The following is a 23,981-nucleotide window of genomic DNA, read 5'->3' as shown; positions in this document are numbered from 1 at the left end:
TTCCTCGGGACAGTACCAGTCAACTTGAGTGAACTAGTGAACTTTGGGTGATTTCCACAATATGACAGGTACAACACAAACAAGTTTGATTTATGTCCCATGGGGACAATTCCAACCAATAGGAGATGCCGGAATAAAAATTATTTTAAAAATGGCCGACCTGGCCCACAATTAGAAAATATGCCAGAAAGAGTATTAATTAATTGTGGCAAACCAGACAAGTGAAACCAATAATAATAATACCAGATTACCAATTTTTGGTTTAAAAGACTGATAAGAATAAGGTATAAGTACAGGTGTTTGGTCAGACAAAGATTCGGTGACTGTCATCTCGGCTTTGCTGCTCTGTACAATTAAGTCTTATTTTGACTCTGCTTCTTGAACTTCATTTAATACATTGAGAAGACCATTGTTTGAATTTTTATTTTTTTACTTAACTTAAAAGTCTGTTAAAGAGTCATAAGCCATGAACCAAACTGACCTTTTCAAAAGGTACAATTTTGTACCTTTTAAGTACTAATATGTACACATTAGGTACTAATTTGTACCTTTAAGGTACCAACATGGACTCTTTAGGTACAAAGGTGTGACAGTCTTTCATCTTTAATTTCACTGTTAAACATGTTTGTTAAAAAAAAAAAAAATTGAGTAAAAACAATAGGTAGTGTTGTAATTGAAAGTGTTGGACATATAAGTCTATACCAGGCCTCTTCAACCTGCAGCAAGTGCTGCATTAAACCTGGCCAAAAGTAACATCCATATAGAACCACTTTAATATGTACAAACCCTATTCCAAAAAAGTTGGTACACTGTACAAATTGTGAATAAAAACAGAATGCAATGATGTGGAAGTTTCATATTTTAATATTTTATTCATAAAACAACATACTATAGATGACATATCAAATTATTAAACTGAGAAAATGTATCATTTTAAGGGAAAAATAAGTTGATTTTAAATTTCATGGCATCAACACATCTCAAAAAAGTTGGGACAAGGCAATGTTTACCACTGTGTGGCATCCCCTCTCTTCTCTTTATAACAGTCTGCAAACGTCTGGGGACTGAGGAGACAAGTTGCTCAAGTTTAGGAATACCATCAGAGATGCAGGCTTCTGAACTGAGCGCTGATAACAACTTGGGTTGTCCTTGTCCTCTTTAGTCCGGATAACATGGCATCCCAGTTTTCCAAAAAGAACTTCAAATTTTGATTCGTCTTACCACAGAACAGTTTTCCACTTTGCCACAGTTCATTTTAAATGAGCCTTGTCCCAGAGAAAACGCCTGCGCTTCTGGATCATGTTTAGATATGGCTTCTTTTTTGACCTATAGAGTTTTAGCCAGCAACGGCGAATGGCACGGTGGATTGTGTTCAACGACGATGTTTTCTGGAAGTATTCCTGAGCCCATGTTGTGATTTCCATTACAGTAGCATTCCTGTATGTGATGCAGTGCTGTCTAAGGGCCCGAAGATCACGGGCATCCAGTATGGTTTTTCGGCCTTGACCCTTACGCACAGAGATTGTTCCAGATTCTCTGAATCTTTGGATGATATTATGCACTGTAGATGATGATAACTTCAAACTCTTTGCAATTTTTCTCTGAGAAACTCCTTTCTGATATTGCTCCACTATTTTTCATCGCAGCATTGGGGGAATTGGTGATCCTCTGCCCATCTTGACTTCTGAGAGACACTGCCACTCTGAGAGGCTCTTTTTATATCCAATCATGTTGCCAGTTGACCTAATAAGTTGCAAATTGGTCCTTTCCGGCCTCTTATTGCTACCTGTCCCAACTTTTTTGGTATGTGTAGCTCTCATGAAATCCAAAATGAGCCAATATTTGGCATGACGTTTCAAAATGTCTCACTTTCAACATTTGGTATGTTATCTATATTCTATTGTGAATAAAATATAAGTTTATGAGATTTGTAAATTATTCCATTCATTTTTTACTCACAATTTGTAAAGTGTCCCAACTTTTTTGGAATCGGGATTGTAACTTAAATCATCATCATCATCATCATCATCAAAACTTTATTAAGGACACACATGGCCCAGAAACACAGACAATACAATGGGCAAAACAACTAATAGTTAAAAAGACTGACAAAATCCACAACATACTGGAGAAAAATCTGACTGAACTAAGTACAGAGTTCGTCAGTATTGAAATTATACTGTTTGCAGATGTCGGATAACCTACACATACACTTGTACATCAAATTACGCAACACAGCAGAGCAGGTTGGCACACCAGCACTGACAAACATTTGGCTGGCACTGCTTCACCGTGGAGCCTTAAGTAACAGTAGACATAGGGGTACAAAATGCTCTAAAAAGTGTAGTCTTAACAAATCCTGAGAACATACTAAATTTGCACATTAGCATATTAATTTGAGCGTACATCATGCGGCATGTCTGTAAATCATCAGACAAGTCATCAGATATATAATGTCTCAAATATTTAACCTCCTTGCATACTTTAAGGACCGTATCAGACAGAGACAAGTCAGGAAATAAAAGTTTCCTGTCCTCCCTACTCCTAATTACCATAATATTACTCTTCTTTGCATTATATTTAATATCAAAATCTAAGCTATATTGAGATAATATACCCCCAATAAACATATAACAATATACATAAACCCCCAATAACAGTTGAAGACCTGCACTATATGGACAAAGAATCACCAAATCATCCGCATACATCAAGTGGTTGATGATAGTGTTACCAACAATACAACCTGTTCCACAGCTGTTTAGCAGCTTCGATAAGTCATCCATATAAATATTAAAGAGAAAGGGAGACCAAATGCTTCCCTGTCTTACTCCATTACCTACACTGAATGAGCCAAACTGGTTATCAGAGGTCAGGACAAACAGCACCAACCTATTTAATAAAGTCCTCTCAAGGACTTTGGATAAAATGCTGGCCAAAGCTGTTGGTCAATAATTGTCCATGCTATTTATTTTGCCAGCTTTATCTTTAATAATAGGCACCAACATAACAGACAAAATAGAATCAGGTAAAATATCATGCAATAAAAGCCCAGTAAAACAACTAGAAAGTAGAAGACAGAGTTTCCTACTCACAGACTTTAGATGTTCAGCAGATATCTTATCCATACCACATGCCTTATTATTTTTTAACATCATAACTGCATCACAGACTTCTTGAGGAGAAATCTTCATTATTATCAATACTCCCCATCACAAAGGAAGTACTTTTAACACAGTTAAACAGCTCATAATAATGCTTTTGCCACAGATGAGTAATTTCCTTTGAGCCACTTACACCACTGATGTTCGTTGGCAAGGATGTTTTACTGTTATTTATTCTTTTGATTTCTTTCCAGAAATTATTTGGATTACTATCTTGCCATTTCCTTGCCAGTGAGTCAGCCCTCATTGTATTTTCATTCTTCTTAATGAAACAAAGGGCATATTTAAAATTAGCATTTGCCCGTTTCTCATATTCAAAAAAGGGGCCATATTTATGTCTACTTAGCCTCAGCATGAAGCTCTTCAGCGTAATCATTGCAACCTGGCCTGACTTTACACACCTTGGTCTTGTACAAGGGCCTGCTTGAGGCAAGAAGGGACTCTACAGTATTATTATACAAGGAACATAATTCAATGCCATGTTGCAAGTTCTTACAATGAATATCACAGCATGCAGCTGCGTCTTTTGGTAAATCAGTATTACTCAACAATGTGTCAGACTGAACACAGTATACTCTAAGATCCTCCTCAGACAAGTAGGACCAGTCTATTTTCTCTATACGCATGTCGCTGTTCACAGACAAAAGAGTAGGTAAATAATCCAGATTTATAGATATAGAAAGAGGCACATGATCAGTAGTCGCAAATTCATAATTAATCCTCATGGACTCTAAGGAATCATGTGCATCAGCTGTACAGTGTCAGTGATCTAACCAAGAGGTTGTGTGCCACTCCTCACTGATATAAGTGTAACTATTACTTTATTGGACAGAACCAAACCATTATCAGAGCAGAACTGCATTAAATGATTGGCAAATAAGGAGTTACCATCAGAAACATCTGCATTCATATCACCCATAATAAAAACACATGTGGAAGCATTATCCTGAATAAAAGACATGACACAAGCCAACCTACTGAGATATTCATCTTCATTCTGAGAACTCTCATAGCGTGTATTAGATGTTCAGAATGATTACCTTTTTTCCACCATTACTAAACTCAATTCTTATAGCCCAGTCAACATCCAGTCTGACCACCTTAATTAGTTGATCAAACTTTTTGTGCCATAATACGCCAACTCCGCCTGGTATTCTACTATAAACTATTTCAGTGCTTGACTCAGTGGTAGATTCACCTGCCCCATAGAAGTCTTTATGAAGGGTGTTCAGTCTTTCCAAGGCCTGCTTAGGTAAAAAAGTGTTTTGAACACACAGTACGTCACAGGTCTCCATAGTTTATCCACCACAAAGCGGGGTGATTTATCTGCCTCACTATGCCCAACGCACAATCCTCAGGTATTATATGACCTAATATTGATATTCATTTATTATGGTTTATCCCAGGCACCTACATGGCTGCTGCTCTCCTGTAGAGCTACAGATGTAAAAATGTGTTAAAGAGCTCATCGGATGCAAAATTCACTTTTACATGGTGTTTGCATATAAATGTGTCTTAGCAGTACACTGATAAAAATTATTTCACTTCTTTTTGTTTTTAACAGTCTCAATTGACCATAAGCACAGAGCCTTCTTTAGAACTTCTGCATAAAGATAAACCAGCTCGTAAACGTACGGTGAAGCATCATTTGATGTTGCAGTAGTCAAATTAACACCTAGCTTAACCCTGCGCACATTTTTATATTTAGTTATATTTAAAAAGTTTCAATTTAATTAATTCAGTTCTGTCATGACAACTCTCGGAGGGATTGGCATGGTAATGTACATGACAATGTTAATGTAGTTGGTGTTGGTGGAATAGATCTACTACGCGGCTGTTGCTGCTGTGGCAGAGCAAGTACTGAGACTTGCTACTGCCAATACATCCACAGCATGCTGCTGTGAGCATGTAGGAAATACTGCTGCTGCACATATAACACATATGAATAACCCCTATAGCATACATGAATCACCTTGTAGCAGATCTGTACAGGTGGAGCTGGGGAAGGTGGAGGGTTTCTGAAGTGTGCTGCGGACTGCTACAGCAAACAAAAGCCAGGTATTTGAATATTGAGCAGTGAGCTCATTGGTTACTGATACAGGAGAAAACCAATCAGCTGTGCCATGTGATAATGATGTCATTAGGTTAGATTGAGTTGGACGTATCGGACTGTGCCATCACAGAAAACCCTCCTGCCTCACTCTCATCTGAAATTGAGAAACAAAATAATTGAAACACCGTAGACGCATTAACATACAGTTTCATGTTATTTAACAACATATAATTTTATATGCCGAGCTGGTAACCACAGAGAGTAGTTCCTAGACATGTAATTGTACATTTAAATGCTGATAACTAAACACTATCATGTCTGTCTAGGCTAACGTTAGCTAGCTAGCTATGTTATCTCGTAAACAACATCATAATGGTATTGTAGATAATCAATAACTTACCTTCATACTCCTGAACACATCTTTTAAATGCTTGTAACATTTTAAAGCCTTTATTATTTCTCAACTGCGCAGTAAAATTTACTGTAAAGATTCACTTTTCATTCATGAAGATGGTTTTTGGATTCATTATAAAATGACTATTATAACAAATTTTAGTTCTTTTACTATACTCCAGTATAAAGTATAGCAAGTGCTGGAAGTCACAAAGTCTCAAGTCATTTAAAAATTAAATAAATAAGCCAGACACCAACAGCCTAGAAGGGTTAATTATTTCAGTCAACTACAAATTAAATAAGTTAATTATTAATGATATAACAATTAAACAATGCATAAAAAATATTTTGAAATATTTTTTAGCTTTAATTTAAAAGCTACATTTTGTAAAGTTTTATCTTTGACCGTAGAAGCTGCTAAATATATTCAGCCAACAGACTAGTTGCTGCTGTAGTTTTGTTACTCTGAATTTATTCTGAATGACTTAATGCACAGATTTTGACATCTCCTCGTCAGATGTTCCGTTGTCACTGTCAATCATAGAAATGACTTGCGCGACAGTCATTTTTTTTACACTTGCGTTTGTCATTCCTGAAACTATGTGGACGTTTGTTCCTCTTAGACAAACAAAACTTTTCTTCAAACTGTGAATGGATTATGTTGAGAAACCGAGCATAGGGCCACTCCCCTTACAGCACAGTTGATTTTGATAGCTGACCTGGAAATGACTGAGCTGGCTTATCTAAACCAGGAAGTAACCGTGCATATATCAAGCCATTTTGATTTTCTGAGCAATCTGAGTAATAATGCTCTAACCCCGCCACGGCCGCTGACAGACTGTCCCCAATTAATATATTTTATCCCTCAGCCAATTCTAAGTGGTTTCTGTTTCGTTCCCACACTTTCCACTAAATCCTGCAAAACGGGTGGACACTGTAATTCAAATCACTGTAGAGGACCTTCAAAAACACACAGAGCTATATATGTTTGCTTAAATATTCTATGACATTATGAAGTCATTAAAATTAATCATTTTTGATTAGTCATAAACTTTTTTATTTAATATACATTTTACAATTGATCATTTAGATAAACTTTCATTTCCTAACTAAAGTTAAGCTTCGGTGGATGTGTTTTTTTTTATAGCAAATGTAAAGACACTAAAATCTTGCAAAGGTGAGATTTTTAATCATCTAAATTGGAGAGGAGTAGATCATGAGTAAAGGACGGGCTGTCTGGCAAAGACCAGATGTCCTATGAGTCAGATGAGCAAATGAGAGCTGTGAAAAGTGGAAAAAGAGGGAGAAAAGAGAGAAACAGATAGATCTAGAGAGAGTGAAGGAAGGAAGGGGAAGAGAAGGTGACTAAGTTGTGGCACCATGTGGAGGCAGAAGCTCTTACGGATGATTCATCCACGTGAAGGAGAGCAGCATGTGGCTGCTGCTGCCACCCAGCGGCCAAACGCGGACCCACAGCATCATACATGGCCACTGCATCTCACACATCGATTAAACAAACTCACAAGAAGTAAAAGACAACAGTTTCATGCACTCCTCTTTTTCTCTACCGTTTTTATTCAGATGAGTGAAACACTTTCAGTTACAAAAATGACTTCAAATGAACAACACTGTACAATGAACAAGCGAGTTATTTGTCAACTATTTTTTTGGTTTCAGAGATAATTACACCTAAAGGCTAACCTGTCACCATAGGGAGAAAAAGAGAGACAGTGGACAGAAGAGAAGAAATAGGAACTGTTCAACTCAAGTGAGAAAAAAAAGAAAGAAAGATGACATGACAACGTACATCAACAAGCAAAAAAGACGCACACATTCACGCACATATCCACGCTGCCAAAATAACTGCATATCTGTCCAGTTTTAGAGCGTAAAATACGTTTACGCGCACATGATCTTACGTACGCACAGAAAATGACGCACCCACGCGCTCTCATTTACGCACTGAGCGAACATGAACTCAGGGAGAAGATTCAGCCGACAGATTAACTCACTAACGGAAACAAAAATTCATCACAGACATACCAAGTATTTTCTTTAAGATCACCATCACCACCCTGAAGATTTCCCCCAATTAATGAATTAAAAATATACATTTCATCAATATCTTCATCGTATGGTACTTGGATAGTTGAGGTTAGACCTTCAGAAACTGGGTTGCTAGGTGACCAGGAAAAGAGACAAGACAGCTGAGGATGTGTTCGTGTAACTCTTTGGTTTAACTAGATGTGTTTAAGTTCTTTGCTATTTTTAAAAATCTTTTTAAACACCTTTGGACTGAAGCTTTTTTTTTTTTTTAATTTATAATATATAGTGAGAGAGAGCAGATAAAACAACAATTAGAGAGTAGAATGAGAACGAAAATACTCATATTTGAAGTTCTCTTGGTCAGGCTTTTACAAATGCTATGATTTTTTTTCCGGGAACTTTTCTCCCATTTCCGATTGTAACTAATTAATAGCTTGAAAACCGCTGCGAATCAAACTCAAGGATTGTTTACGGGATTTTAGGGAGCGTGTGTGTTGTGTTGGCTCTCAGAAAAGCGTGTTGCTTTGGTATCATTCTCTGGAGATTCACGCCACTGAGAAACTTACACTTTAAACACGATCCCTTACTCTGCAGCTATTACTTGCATATCAACATCGTTAAGTTTTTTCAGACGTCCGGAACTGCGCCTGACTGTAACGGTAAGAAGCTAGAGAAAAGATAACGCAAGATTAAAAAACTTCCCCTTTTATTCCACTGCTGCGTTCAAATACATGAAATGTGTCACCTAGCAACAACAGTCACCGCCTGCTCTTCAGTCACCTATCTGACTTATACATACATACATGCACAGTAAGTGTGTGTGTGTATATATATATATATATATATATATATATATATATATATATATATATATATATATATATATATATATATATATATATAAGACAAGGTGTGTGTATGTGTCCTGCCCTGTGTTTGGTGACTGGAAAAGTGGTCCCAGGGGCCGAGGGAGTGTTCATGCCAGAGCATCAGTGAAGTTCTTTGAGTGTTTCATCCTCATTTTTTTCGTCTAAATGTTCCCTGGACCGATCAAAACACTTCTCCTCGGCCCCTACTGACGGATGCAGCCCGCTTCTCTGTTTTAAAGCATTTATCTATTTGGTTTGTTGTTAAGAGTGTGAGGTAGGGCTATATGAGGAACTGTCTCTCTAACCAGGAGACAGAACAACAGACACGCTACGAAATAAATACAAAACAAAGCAGGAATAGAAATAGGACAAAGAGGAGGAGGAGTGAGGCAGAGAGCAAAAAGAGAGGAAGATGGAGCACTGATATGTTTATGCTGTCATACTATACATACATGTTGATGTATTTTCTATCCAGGAACCCCAAATCCCTCCATCTTTCCTCTCCTAAAGTTTTTGGTTTTGTAGCTGTTTAAAGCTTTCAGGTCAAGGCTCAGGCAGCACTGTGCTCTACGCTGTCACATGCATGCAGTAGCCATCACGACAGTAACCATAGCAACACCATCCGTAACATCTGCAGTGGTGAGACAGGTATGTACAGATACAGTGTACGCTCCTGTAGAACCTCATCCCTTCTAAGCCATGGCAGTGCATGCTTTTACTCTGGAAGGTTACTTCTGCATTGAATGAATGCTACCGAAACATTTGAGCAGAAGTAACACAGTGCTGCTTTGTCCCCTGATAGGTTCCCCCCGACAGGCTCGGTTCATTAAGGAACAGCTAAGAGGTCACGAAGACAAGTCTTCGCTCATACGCTGTCGATTACTGTCTGGTCCATTTGGACCAACGGTTGCATTTGTCGATGGATTTGGTTCGAAAGATCGCCTTGGCAAAGTTAGTTTACATTTTAATATAATCTGGTGCCTCAAACACACCCACTACAAAACAGCATTTGGAATATATTAAATAAATATAATACTAAAAAGGTTTGTTAAGAAAATTCAACGAGCAAGAGGATAATAAATAAAGAAATCAATTTCTTAAAATGGGGGAGGAAGAAAACCCAAAAGAGAGATAGTGTGAATTTTTGGTCTAAGTAAATATCAACATTTTTTATCTTTTCACAATGTTTTTCTTCCATACATTAGCAATTAGTAAGCATTATAACATAGAGAATTTACTACAAAATCCATAGAAGCACTAACTGACCCATTCGGACTATACGGTAACACAGAGAACTGAGTTCACGTGTCCCTCGTTGAACCTGCAGCGCTCACTGACTACAGATTTCAGCACGATATAAATACAACGGTAAGGTGGATGAGAGCATGTAAATAGTTGTGTATGTAATATTTGGTTCTCTTTAAAGCTTGTTTATACTCGACTTTGGTTCTTTGGATGTACTTGAGCGTGTTTATCCTGGTTTCTTATCTGTTGAACTGAATTTTCACAGTATTGTTTCAACCACCTGATTAGAGTCGCTAACACAACTAGATAGGAACAAGTAAGAAACATAAAAAAAAATGAGATTTCCGCAAATACGTGAATACCTTTTCCCCAAATGAATGCACACAAATCTACACACACAGCCAAGAAAAGTCCCACAAAACAGACAGACGGAACGAAGGACCAAAAGTAACAACCCTCCCAACCCCCAAATGAACCCGAAACATCTTCTTCAGATGAGTCCAGTGAGGTCATCAAAGATCCCACCATCCAGGACCAGGAAGAGTTTGAATGGCAGGAGGCAGAGGCGGATCCCTTGCTACATGGTTCTGGGTGACCTCAGTCCAGAGGAGCATGAAGGGATACTCTTTTTTTCTGTACAGTGACTCATTTTACTCCTCCATCCATTTTTTTGGCTTGGTTTGTTTTTGGTTTTCCTTTATGGGGAGTTTGGCTGGCTGTGAAGTTTCGCTTCAATTTTTGGCTTGTAGAAGCAGCAGAGAGGATGGGAGCCCCTTTGTCATGACAGATCCCACATGTTTCCCATATTGCCATGCTGTCTTACCAGAGCGGCCTCGTCAAGGTTTGCCCCCCCACTGCCCCGTCCCATCTCTTTCTGCATCATGAGAATGATGAACTGATCATGTATGAATGAATCGCTTTGGTATTCAAAAGGGAGAAAGTGACTGAGGGAGGCATGAAATCGAATGAGGAAGGATACAAGCACAATTATTAAGAGAGAAATGAAAGTATTTACACTTAACTTGAGGCGTGAAAGCTACAGAGGAGCTTGTTCTCACTTTTATTATACTATATGACATTCATGTCATCGGACAAACAAGTGCATTAAGCTATGCAGTGCTAATATTATGAACATCAAAGACCAAACACACAGTCCTCTTGATATGCTTGATAAGACATGGAATGATGATGATGATGATGATGATGATCATACACACACAAAAAGACTGATGTAAATATCTGCTACTTCTGAAAAGAAAAAAAAATCGACAAGAATGAGGAAGAACCAGAGAAAAACAACAGCGTCTCAATCATATTTAACATTACATCATAAAAAACATGAAAGAAAACGATGTGATTGCATGGCAGATGATGATTAGCTCAGAGATGGCTGGATTGTTGTCACTGGGTCTGGTCCTGGACGGTTGGGTATTTACAGGTCCTTTGGATAAAGCTTTTCCATCCGTATTTTTGGTGTTTGTTTTTGGTATTTGGTATGCTTGTATTTTTTTTGTCATAGTGAGTCTCTCAAAGTTCCATCATACTTTTTGGTATTCAGTACTTCACATGTTTGCTTCAAAGAGTTGCAGTTGTTCTATAACACACAGTAAAGTTAATTCTTTTTGATGTTTTTGGTGCTCAAGGATCTCTTTTCATCCTCTTCTCACAGCACTACAGTTTTTTTTGTTCTCCTTTTATGTATTTGACTGCGTCCCGCTAAGCCGCGTGGTGTTTTTTTTGGTTTCATTTTCTCTCCTCTCCTGTTCCTTCCTCCTTCCACTCCGTCTCTCCATCTCTCCCCTCTTCTACTCTGTATATTTTTGGCATCAGTAGAGTGGGAGAGCGGAAGAGAGAGATTGTGAATGAGAGGAAACGAAAGGGAGCGAGGGGATCAAGAAATGCTTTGGTTGACAGGTAAGGTTTAATCTCCTTCTTCTCCTCCTCCTGTGATTGGTCTTGGGCAACGTCACTCGATTTTAGCCCCTCCAATCGAGTGTGGGCTGTGTAGCAATTCGCCGGAAGAGCAGGAAGAGATGGGGCTCGAGCAAGGGGAGGGACTCATGCCGCCTGTGACAGGAAATGAGGTTTTGGCAAGAGCTGAACCGCCCAATCCCATGCCGGTGCCTGTTGCCATTGGCAACAAAGAGGAGTGGTTGAGAAAGAGGGAAGAGGGAAGACCTGCTCCTTGGCCTCCAGAACCACCAATTAACACCTTGCTGCTGCTCTCAAGACTGGAAATGGGCAGCTGGCCACCACTGGCTGCTAGGGCTGTGGAAAAGACACAGTATTACTCACAAACATCAACGAAACTGACATGTTACGCCATGAACAGGATGCGCTTTTACCATGTGAACTGATGAACAGATGTGAGAAAAGGACAATAGGAGTGGAAGGACGTAAACAAACACTCAAACAGAGAGGACACAGTAACACATGACTGATATGAGGTGGCAGACTCATTAGTGTCTCTCCCACCCTCCCTTTCACACAAACCTTGGATAGTAGCAAGTGGGTTGCTGCCAAGAAGAGCTTGGTTCATTCCTGTTTTAACTCCCCTCACCGTATTCCTGAGTATCACAAACCAACCCACAAAACACAGAAAACGGAAAGGAATACAAAGAGAAGGAAGGGAAAATGAAAAAACATTTAGAAGCATAGATAAGAGCTGGAAAAACAGTGCAAGAAGACAGGTTTTTGCAGAGTAAATATAGCTTTTCTTGTGATACAGTGCAGGCCACACACCAGCAGACCTCAGTGAGAATCTTTTCGCTAAGATGTATATGACCAAATCTTTTAAACAAATATGCAATATCGCTGAACAAATATACGAAAATGACAACACTTTAAAAAATATGAATAATATTTGTATATAATAATCTAACTGATAACTTTTTAAATGAAGTGTTTACTTTTATACTTAATATGTACATAGTACTGTTAAAAAATTGGAATCAATGTAATTGATGCATGAAAGTGACAGTGAATCTATTTTTTTACATTGTTACAAATAAATGCTGTTTTCTTGAACTTTGTAATGACAGTAATGACAACAAAAATAAATTGTATTTAAAAAATAAAATAGAAAACATTTATTTTAAATGTGTAATAATGCTTTACAGTATTACTGTATTTAGGATCAAATAAATGCAACCTTGGTGAAAGTTTTTTCAATCTTAGCACCCCAAACATTTAAATGTTAATGTATAATTGATGAAAGTATTATTTACATATAATATGTTATAAATTACAATAAATTAGATAAAATAAATTCCATAACAATGATTATAATTGATGTATTGATAATAATATAACTGTTCATATACATTATAAATGTACTTATACATATACATTGTCTCAATATCAAAAACAATCTCAATTTACCAGAATTCACATTGTGCCCTAATCCACATTTTCCTATACTTGACAATGACAAATAAGTTTAACTGAGTGACTGTGTGTGTGTGTGTCTATTCTAAATTTGTGTGTGTGTGTGTGTGTGTGTATTTCATATTTGTGTGTGTGTGTATGAGAGAGAGAGAGAGACTCTGCTGGTTGTATTCACCTCAAACTTGCAGCAAAGTCATTGATGTAGTTAGAAACGTCACCATTCTTTTTATGCCATGAACTGCGGATGACAAAACCACACACACAAAAATATATTTACACGCACACAAACACTGCAGTTAACTACATTTGCTGTGCCACGGGGAGTAAAGGAGTAAAGGTGATGAATATGTGGTAAGTGAATGTGTGTATGCGGTGGCTGGGGTGGGGGGGGGGGTGGCTTGTGGTGATGGGAGAAATGAACTCACCTTGTGTTCAGATTTAGTGTACTGTGAGTTGGAGGGGCGGGGCTGGCATCACTGCGGGGAGGTGGGGTTACAGGAGATGGTGCAGAGCTTAGGGAGGGACCGCTTGGGGTCAAAGGGCAAACTGATGACATGGTGGTCACTGATAGTGGGAAAGAGTTAGAGCATCCATCATATACAGATATATATATATATCATTTAATTATATGTCTCTGATCAGCAGACGTCCACTTGTGCACCCTACCTGCTGTACTGAGACTGCTCACTGTCTGCGATGGTCCATGACTGGAAATCTGTAAGAAAGATGCAGATACAATTTCACAGGTCAAAAGGGAAACATGATGGACAGAGAGTAACAGAGGGTGAAAAAGGAAAGAGGCTGGTGTCAAATACTGGAAGGCTTGTGCTCTGTTTGTAAATTTAAGTCACTCAACTACAAAACCTCAATTATATAGCAAAATACTGAGTTTCAAAGTGAAAACATGCTAAATTCTTCCGAAAGAATTAGTAACAGAGGCTGAATCCTCCTACAGTATTATGACAATGACAGTGAATTAAACTGGCTATGAAGGTATGAATTATTACACATTAAAATGCAAAGCAATGCAGGGTGGGTGAAATATATGCGCCATTATGGGAATGATTATTATCATCTGCTCATGCAGGAGAAACTAGTAGTATTGTGGCACAGGGTGGTTGGAGATGGAGGTATGGGCCAAGGGAGCAAGCCGGGTCGTACCATGTGCGGGCTGTAGCAGGGGGGTTTGTGCGAGGTGGGCTGGGGTTGGCTGGGCAAGGGAGGGGTGGCACTGGAGGGGTTAATACGTTTCTCTTTCTGTCGGCGGTTGCAGAACCAGACACGGATCACCTCCTTCTCCATGTTGAGCTTCTCAGCGATGAGTAGGATCTCCTCTGAGGTAGGCTTCTGGTTCTGAATGCAGAAAACACAACCAAGGTTTAGGATGGGATTATTAGAGGACATTCATTTTGGAAGCATTAAGTTACTACCACTCAAAAGTTTAGGGTCAGAACAGAACAGAATAGCACTTTTATTCAGCAAGGATGCATTAAACTGAAAGTCAAAAAAGTGACAGTAAAAAGACATTTGAAATGTTACAAAATCATTCTAAATAAATGCTGTTCTTTTTAAATTTCTGTCAATCAGAAATTCATCTTTTTACTATCACATGAATATATTTATGTAAAAATATAATTATCTTATATTGTAAAAACATTTAATAATATTACTGTTTCTACTGTATTTAAAACAAATGCAGCCTTGGTGAGCATAAGACACTTTTAAAAATAAATAAATAAATAAAAACCTACCAACCCACTTATTCATGTTCTGGTCCTGCCAAAAGCTGGAAAACTACTGGATACTTGTATTTAAAACACTAAATGATGCCTTTAACTTAAATATAATGCCCTGTGTTGAAATTGCTACCCTTGGAGTACCAGAACATGGAATAACTTTGACTAACAATATGAAAAATGTTTTTGCTTTTGCTTCACTATTAGCAAGCAGGAGAATATTGTTGGAATAGAAATTTAAAAATCCACCAAAAACTTCAGCATGGATTTGATATACTTAAACCTAGAAAGAATAAAATATGTCAAAAAAAGATCCATTCAAAAATCTTATAAAATTTGAAGACCTATGATTACATATTTTGAAAAGATGAAGACCCTACCTTCAAATTAATTAATAGGACTAAAGTTTTAGAAAGGCCATCTGACCTTAATATACCTGGTTATGTCATGCTTGCGTATATCTACACAGAAAGACCATTTGAGTGAATTTCACTTATTTGCTTGTTTAATTAACAAAAATTGACTTTGATATATCTGCTTGATAACAAAATATTGAAATGTATCCTGCTATTTTGTATAGTAAGCACTCTGTTAATATTATTTATTCATATAATTATTATTTGGTCGTTTGGTTATTTATTTATTTTTTTTCATTTTCTTTTAGTTCATGTTTGTGGAACTGGGTGGGGAAAGAAAATACATGTAATTGTTTGAACTTTTTTTTTTTTTGTTTAAACTTGTTTGAAAAATTAATAAATAAAGTGCAAAATAAAATAAAAAACCTACCAACCCCAAACTTTTAACTGGTAGTGTATATTGTGCTAGGGATTTGAAATCATGTGTTCAGACCGTGATGAAGCTGCGTTCCAGAGCGATACGAATGTTGGTCTCAATGCTGGTGCGTTTCTTCCTACGGCGGCCAGGCAGGCCATCAAACCCCAGGGAAGGAGAGGAAAGAGCACTGGGACTTGGCAAGGTGCTGTCCATTGACATTGTTTCTAAGTAAGCCATAAAAAAACTTTTATTTTTACTGTTAATTCAATCACAAAATGTTTTAAATATGGCATTTTTTACATTTCATTTTTTTAATGATGTGGCTTAAAGGGATACTCCACCCCAAAATGAAAATTTTGTCATTAATCACTTACCCCCATGTCGTTCCAAACCCGTAAAAGCTCAGTTCGTATTCGGAACACAATTTAAGATATTTTGGATGAAAACAGGGAGGCCTGTGACTGTCCCATAGACTGCCAAGTAAATAACAGTGTGATCTGCACCACAAATCAAATCAAAGCTAAATAGCATACACAGCATACGGTGACACTGTTATTTACTTGGCAGTCCATGGGACAGTCACAGGCCTCCCGGTTTTCATCCAAAATATCTTAAATTGTGTTCCGGAGATGAACGGAGCTTTTATGGGTTTGAAACGACATGGCAGTAAGTGATTAATGACAAAATTTTCATTTTGGGGTGGAGTATCCCTTTAAAGTGATAGTTCACCCAAAAATGAAAATTCTGTCATCATTTATTCACTCTAAAGACGTTGCAAACCTGTATGACTTTCTTTCTTCTGTGGAATATAAAGGAAGATATTTTGAAGAATGTTGGCTTCCACTGTATGAACAAAAAAACAAAACAAAAAGACAATTGAAGTCAATAGGAACTGAAACTGTTTGGATGCCAACATTCTTCTAAATATCTTGTGAAGAAAGAAAGTCATATAGGCTTGGAACAAAACTAAGATTTCTCAGAATTGGGTGGACTATCCCTTTAAGCACTATATTGATTGGCAGCTGTAATCTACTGCAACTGTTTGTGATGGTTACCTGCGTCAGTCAGCCACTTCTCCAACAGAGGTTTGAGTTTGCACATGTTCTTGAAGCTGAGATTAAGCGCCTCAAAGCGAGAGATCGTGGTCTGACTGAAATCATTCCCATAGAGCTTTCCCATGGCCAATCCCACATCACCCTGTAGAGGGAAACAGAGACCAAACATTACTATACAGGGAAATACAAATCTTCTGAGTGTGTGTGTGTGTGTGTGTGTGTGTGTGTGTGTGTACCTGTGTGAAGCCCAGTTTGATCCTCCTCTGTTTGAATGCGCGGGCAAATTGCTCCAGTTCCTCCAGATCACTGGGCTCCTCAGGATGAGAGGTCACTGTGTTCACGATGCTCTCTGCAACCTTCTCTCTCTGCCACAAACCAGACACACACATACAAGACTCGAACATGAGTGTCAGATGTAAATGATGGGAGGAGAATAGCACTGAATGCAGAATTGTGCACATACATTACCATTAACAATTTTGGGGTTGATAAGACCTTTGTTGTTTTTAAAAGTCTTTTATGCTCACTACAGCTGCATTTATTTGACCAGTATACAGCAACAACAGTATTATTATGAAATATCTGTACAATTTTAAACTGTTTTCTGTCTTCATACATTTTTAAATTATTCCTTTGATATTAAAGCTGAATTTTCAGCAGCCATTAGTCCAGTCTTCAGTGTCACATGATCTTTCAGAAATCATTCTAACATGCTGATTTGGTGCTCAAGAAACATTGTGTACGTTATAATCATTGTTGAAAACAGTTAATATTAATACTTATTAATACTTCTTTTTTGAAATCATGATGCTTTTTTCAGGATTTTTTGAAGACTAGAAAGTTCAAAAGAACAGCAGTTTTTTGAAACAAAAATCTTTTGGAACAGTCTACTGTAACTTTTTGATTAATGTATTGCGTTTTTGCTGAGTAAAAAAAAAAAAGAAAAAAAATTACCCCCAATCTTTTAAACATTATTGTATATTTTACAACTGTCATGCACACAAAATTATAAAGTTCAACCATATTATTGTTTCCCTTTTAAAATACGGAACTGAAAAAAAAAGACAGTCATCCCAGTTTTTACAGTAAATTATTACAGTTAATTACAGTTATTTTATTCTGTTGTATGTTTTTTTTTTCTTTAGATTCTTCTACATTTAACAAATAAATATCTTTCCAAGTACCCTTTGGAATCTGTTTAAGTGACATATGTTTACCCCTGTTGGGGAACAGAAAACTCACAAATATGTGATCTTCCATCAGAAGTTTGTACCTGTGCTTGAAGACTAAGTCTGGGTGGAGCGGCCAGCAGGCTTCCTTGGTTTTGCTGAGGTAGTGGAATTAGATTTGGCGTTGATAGCAGCCCTGAAACATACACAACCAATAAGATTTTATTTATTATAATTAAATCAAATCAGATTTATAGGATTATGACAACTGACATGCATCAAGGCTTAACGTTTAATAGTTTAATTCATATTTAACATCAATATTGTAAAAAAAATATCATTATTAACACAACTAAAATGAACAAAATGACTTGAATAAAGATTAGATCACTTTGATGAACAAGATCGAACGAGAGAGTAAAATTATTTGATCTTCCCATCACTAAAACTAATAGTAAATAAGCTACCTTGCTGCCCTTGCTGTGTTTGTGGTAAAAGAAACTGTGCGGGTGAAGGCAGAGTGTGTCCTGGAACGAGGACTAGCTGCTGCAGCTGCAGCAACTGCTGAATGTCCTGAAAGAGAGAAAAGAAACAGATGCTGAAAGGATGTGATGGTTTCACTCTGATGAATGACTGATTCTGGAACATTATTAACTGTGACATTAAAGGCCTGCAGAGGGAATTCACCAGGAATAAGCGAATAAGCTGCAGCCCTTTGAGTATTAAAATTGGCTGTCCAGTGAATTTGTCCGAAGTATCACCTCATTTAAGGTGTGCTGCTCAATGCTGATTGGCTGTACCTGCGCAGTGAGCTGGATTGGCTGAGAAAGAGGAAGCTGGTGAGGAGGAGGCGGGACAGGGGCGGCGGTTTGTTCCTGTGTGCTCTGCGATTGGCCCTGCGACTGCGGCTGAGCTGCGTGCTGACTGGCCTGCTGCTGGGCTTGCTGTTGATTGGCCACGTGGGCCGCATGCGACTGCTGCACAGCTGCAGCGAGGAGCTGCGCCTGCTGTAAGAGCAGCTGTTGCTGTGCTGGCAAAAGTGCAGTCAACTAGAGAGAGAAAGAGCGGCAGAGAAGGAAAGTGTGGTGTAAATAAGAGTTAGAAAAGTGGATGAAAGCAAGCACATCTCAAGCAAGCAAGCGCTCATAGGAAACCACACAGACACACACACACACACACACACACATATATATATATAAAGAGTACGTGCATGTGCATGTACTGGCATGTTTGTCTTACCCCTGCGAGCTGACCACCTGTTAGCATCAGCTGTGTGTGGGGAAGGGCCGTCTGAGCATGTGTAGTTTGTACAGCAGCGGGAGACATCTCACCACAATCCTCCACCTTAGTCTGACACATAGTGACAGAGAAATCTTGATAATGAATTCATGTGTTACTAAAAGAGACACAGTGAGTGGGGGTATTGAAATGAGGATGATTAAGTGAGGTTCATAAAATACTACCAGCTCATGAGGTGGACTCATTTTTAATCAAACTGTCTTCAAAACTTATTTTTAATTGGCCACAAACAAGAAAATGTACGAAATCTGTATGTAAATCACTCAGTAATACAGAACATGCATTTACACACATTCCCTCACCTTGGTGCCGCTGCTCAGTGTGGGAGAAAGAGAGAAAGGGTTGATTTTCATTGGCTGAACCTGTTGGAGGGAAACGGATTGAAAATATGACTCATTTTTTAATCATGCTGTGTTTAGATGAAAATTTACTGGTACCTGGTTGTCACTTACCTGATTATTTGAATCTGAGCCATTTCTTTCAGAGTCTGAGAAACACAATGAGAGACAACAACATTTCTGATAATTTAGTCAATTTAAGTTTAAAAATTAATGTTGATTTCTGTGAGGAAATCTTTGTTGCAAATAATATATATATATATATATATATATATATATATATATATATATATATATATATATATATATATATATATAACAATTTATTATATTATTAAATGTTATCATGTCAAGTAAATGTCAGAGCTGGAAACTCCTTTTTATGTACCCTTGTTGCAGACATACAAAAATATAATGTAGCTTTATACCAGTGCTCTCCATCGGAGAGTCTGCCGCTGGATTCTCAACCTCTATTGGCTTTAACATTCTGATATCTGTGAAAAAGAGAGAGGCATATGAGGTCAGTCATCAATTTTTGCTACATGCTGATACATTTAGAATACTTAAAAAAAATCATGATGATGAATGGAAGTGTAACAAACACAAATATGTTATATTTTGAATGAAAAGGACACACAAATGCACACATTTTGATGCTAAAAAAAGGTAGTGGTCTAGATCCCTCCATTCTCACACAAGTGGAGACGTGCTTAATCCAACAAACAACTAATAATGATTTCGTCACCACAGACGTGTCACTTCAAATTTAACTGTAACTGAGCCCATGGGACTGTCCCAGTCCCTCAACACAGAGAAACAGAGCGTGAAAAATAAATGTGTGTGAAATATTCTGTATCTTTTAAGTATCCTAAAAACATTTTTTAGAAAAGAGATTTATTACGTTCTGGTCTACACTCAGTTATGTAGATACACATAAACATATTCGACAGAAAAGTCAGAACACACAACTAAACGTGTGTATGTTTCTGACAAATTCAAGCCAGTTTAGTTTATTTGTATGGCACTTTTTACAGTACAAAGGAGCTTTAATTATTTAATAATTTCTGTAGCCACAAAAGGATCTCAAACAGACATGCATAAACACACACACACACACACACACACACACAGAGAGAGAGAGAGAGAGAGAGAGAGAGAGAGAGAGAGATAGAGAGAGAGACACACACACACACACACATCCCTTTTATGAAAAAATGCAAATAAAGCCAACGACTGACTAATAATATCACCCACCTGCACATACCACTATCTCGTCTGATCCTCTTTATCTTTATCTCCCCCTCAACACTTACACTTCATCCTTCATTTCACACTTATTCACCATTCCTTTCATCAAAACTTCATTCTTTTCAACTACATGAAACAATGAGGTCTTACCAGCTACTGATAATTAATATCTGACTCCTCCAGGGGGCAGCACAACTTAAACAAACAAAAAAAAAAAGGTGACTATAATAATCCAAGAGAAAGTTACACAGGAAACCAGCTTCACTTGTATCAGTTGAGTCACTCTTGTAAAAGCCACCAAAAAGCTGAAGAATTGCCGACTTCCTCAGACAATCAAATCCAGGGTCCACTGACAGTGATTGGTGAAAGGAAGTAACAAGGGAGGAAAGCCCCTCTCGAGCCCCGTGAGCAAACAGGCCATATCTATGAGGGTTTCCACAGAATGGCCTGCTGGTAAAATGGTGCTCTGATAGTTCAGGCTGAAAGTTTGAGAATATTTTCAGATTGTGTCACACACAAGTTCTGACTGTTTTGAGTATGGTGTCATAATTCATCTGAATGAAAAATAAGCTGATTAGAAGTCTTCAGAGAAGCATTGTTGATTTGGAGCAAAAATGTAAAAGAAGTTTTTTAATCAATGTTTATTTTATCCACCACAGTTCTGCATTATCAAATCTATAAATAAAAGGTTTGTTTTATATGAAGTGAATGTGCAGTTCATCATTAATATGAAGTTAATATGAAAGAGTGCCTGATGGTTTTGGTTTTAATGTTTCACTTCCCTCTTTGTTTCCCCTCAGGCTGGGGCATACACAATGTGTTAAACCAAACCCTATAGGCCAGCTATTAATACACACATTCACATTCACATGCACACACACACATGCGGGCATGCTTAAATGTAAGTGCTGCTATATAATATAAAGTCCTTATACAGTAGCTGACACACACAGTTTTGTTTCTTATTTATTTTGAACTTCTCTATTTCATAACTTCTGTATTACAAAGATCTCTATTCTTTTTAAAACTTTTTTAAAATCTGAAATAGATATGCTTACACCGCCTGCACATACTGGAAATGATTTCCAAGCTAAATTATTGTAATGCAATATTATCTGATAATAATAATACTCCACATTTCAGAGGGAGAAAGAAACTTTCTGCACACCTTCAGCAATACGTTTCGTCATGTAACCTCATATTCACTAATTTTGCCTTATTTTCCATTTGGCAGTTCCATGCTGCCTCTTTTATAAGTGGCTTACATTTAGCAAATACATTTTTCCTGTGAGCTGAATCCATGATTTCTGTTCTTCTACCACCACGTGATTCTGTCGAGTCTTTATCGAGCTACAGAATCCCTGAATCTAGCAGAGGCTCATTTTCAGTCAGCAGTCACATATTTTTACTTTCTGATGCCACATGTAAAGATGAAGAACTTTCTTTTAACAAGAATCAGGGCAATCTCAGATCTCAATCTCCATCACAGCATGAATTAACCTCTCAATTTGCTCAGCTCAGTTAGTTCGCATATACATAATCTAAAGGTGTCTGGGTTCCAATAGACTTACTTTTTCTGACTGCCAATAATTAGGGATATAATGATTCAACTCACGATGCGATCTAAGACCAATTATAAATGAAAAGTTGTCCTTTTATTATTGCTTGGACAAAATCCTGAACATTTCTTTGTGTAACTGAAATATGACGTTTTAAAACAAACCCAAATCAAATAAATAAATAAAACAAATAAAATAAATCTCTTCATATAAACAAACTAAGATACATTCATATAAACATACCTCAAACTGTATCACGGTTCATTTAATATCTCAACCGATTTGAATCGTCACATATTTGTATCGATTTTCAACTGGCTACATCCCTTCCGATTACTAACCTCTCTCCCATTTTAAAATGTTTGAAAGGTCAGATAATGTCAGTTATGATAATGCAAGTTGTCTTTAGAAAGATTGTAGCTGGTTTCTACCTGCAAGAGTAAGTGAAGGCAACACTCCTCAAGGTAGCATTCTTACTCCTTCTCATAGCAAACACACACTATACTAACAGAGTGCACTATACACATACTAATGTTCATTATTAAAGGCAAGAGTTCCTGTACTGTGATCTGTCTGACAGATGCACTGTAGGTCAGAGTTGCAGTTGGGAGCTGGGGAAGGGGAAACCCCATGAAGAACTTCACACTGGGTTTCCCAGAGTCTCCCTCATGCACTTCCAGTCAATAAATATAAATATAATTTTATCGCCTCCTCAGTACTAAAAAGTGCTTATTTGCCTGATGAACCAGCAAAAACTGAAGACATACACCACGGTAATGTAATAACCAGAAGATTTTATGCACATAATACCACAAATTGACGTAGTTGTTAACCACTTAAAAGTCAGATAAGCTGAGCTCTCTGAATTTAGTTAGAGAAAAACACAGCTTTTAGGTTTTTAGTTTTGAAATACTGTAATTAATGATTGTGCTTTTGAAATGAATCCAGAGAAATTTCAACACAGAAATCACAAGGCCACAAGTTCATATACAGAGATTAGTAAAAAAAAAAAACAGATTATTGAAGAGTTCTCACATTTTCTAAAATTACAAATCCTACAATAAGAACATGAGATTGCCTAGAAAAAATGCCCCCTAAACCTCACATCTTCAATGTGGCAACAAGAGTCTTGTGAGAAAAGTCACAGGGGTCAGTATGTGAGAATGCAAGAATTAAGCCATTACTTCAAAACAACAACAACAACAACAACAACAAAATTTGGTCTGCCAAAAAGCATTGTATGGTTAATGTGAGTAAAAATTGTGGCCATTTTGTGGCCAAAACCTGTGAAAATTTCTATATATGGTGCTAATTTAATTTAATACTGTCCACACTTCAAAAACCAACAGCCTCACTGAAGAAGGGGTTGGAAGCTTCATGCTGTGGATTTGCTTTTCATCAGCAGAGTCTGGGAATCTTATCAAAGTACATGGAAAAATAGATGCTGCAATACGCAAAGAAATGAACTTCAGCAGGACAGTGATCTTAAACTATGAGAACATAAATGTGAAATCCTACACTGGCCCAGATTTTAACCCCAAAATTTGATGGTGTCTGAAAAGATGAATCACAAGATGAATCGCTTGTAAAAAAAAAAAATCTGCTAAATTAATAAATATAAATGTAAAAGCTGCAGCATACAAACA

The 23,981-nt window shown here is 37.5% G+C and overlaps 1 protein-coding gene across 7 annotated transcripts in view; it reads right to left on the bottom strand.

Moving 5' to 3' along the window:
* Window positions 1–8,345: 8,345 nt before the first annotated feature.
* Window positions 8,346–23,981, bottom strand: part of LOC109070791 (POU domain, class 2, transcription factor 2-like) — a 35,372-nt gene continuing 19,736 nt past the window's right edge. For 2 of the 7 annotated variants that reach the window (XM_042772068.1, XM_042772069.1), the window contains exons 2-18: window positions 19,957–20,022; window positions 19,643–19,677; window positions 19,493–19,552; window positions 19,131–19,241; window positions 18,692–18,940; window positions 18,359–18,464; window positions 17,996–18,087; window positions 16,959–17,087; window positions 16,723–16,864; window positions 16,448–16,510; window positions 15,743–15,891; window positions 14,319–14,510; window positions 13,824–13,872; window positions 13,583–13,721; window positions 13,333–13,395; window positions 12,264–12,337; window positions 8,346–12,038 (exon numbers count right to left, since the gene is read on the bottom strand). In XM_042772068.1, coding sequence (XP_042628002.1) covers window positions 11,737–12,038; window positions 12,264–12,337; window positions 13,333–13,395; window positions 13,583–13,721; window positions 13,824–13,872; window positions 14,319–14,510; window positions 15,743–15,891; window positions 16,448–16,510; window positions 16,723–16,864; window positions 16,959–17,087; window positions 17,996–18,087; window positions 18,359–18,464; window positions 18,692–18,940; window positions 19,131–19,241; window positions 19,493–19,552; window positions 19,643–19,677; window positions 19,957–20,022 — 2,021 coding nt within the window. In that variant the 3' untranslated portion in view covers window positions 8,346–11,736. The remainder of the gene's footprint in view (window positions 12,039–12,263; window positions 12,338–13,332; window positions 13,396–13,582; window positions 13,722–13,823; window positions 13,873–14,318; window positions 14,511–15,742; window positions 15,892–16,447; window positions 16,511–16,722; window positions 16,865–16,958; window positions 17,088–17,995; window positions 18,088–18,358; window positions 18,465–18,691; window positions 18,941–19,130; window positions 19,242–19,492; window positions 19,553–19,642; window positions 19,678–19,956; window positions 20,023–23,981) is intronic. The other 5 variants (XM_042772073.1, XM_042772075.1, XM_042772074.1 and 2 more) reach the window with 4 other exon arrangements.

The sequence above is a fragment of the Cyprinus carpio genome, chromosome A16 (genome assembly GCF_018340385.1).
Source record: "Cyprinus carpio isolate SPL01 chromosome A16, ASM1834038v1, whole genome shotgun sequence".
NCBI lineage: Eukaryota > Metazoa > Chordata > Actinopteri > Cypriniformes > Cyprinidae > Cyprinus > Cyprinus carpio.
Note: the sequence above shows the minus strand (reverse complement) of the source record. Positions and strands in the feature narration are given on the sequence as shown.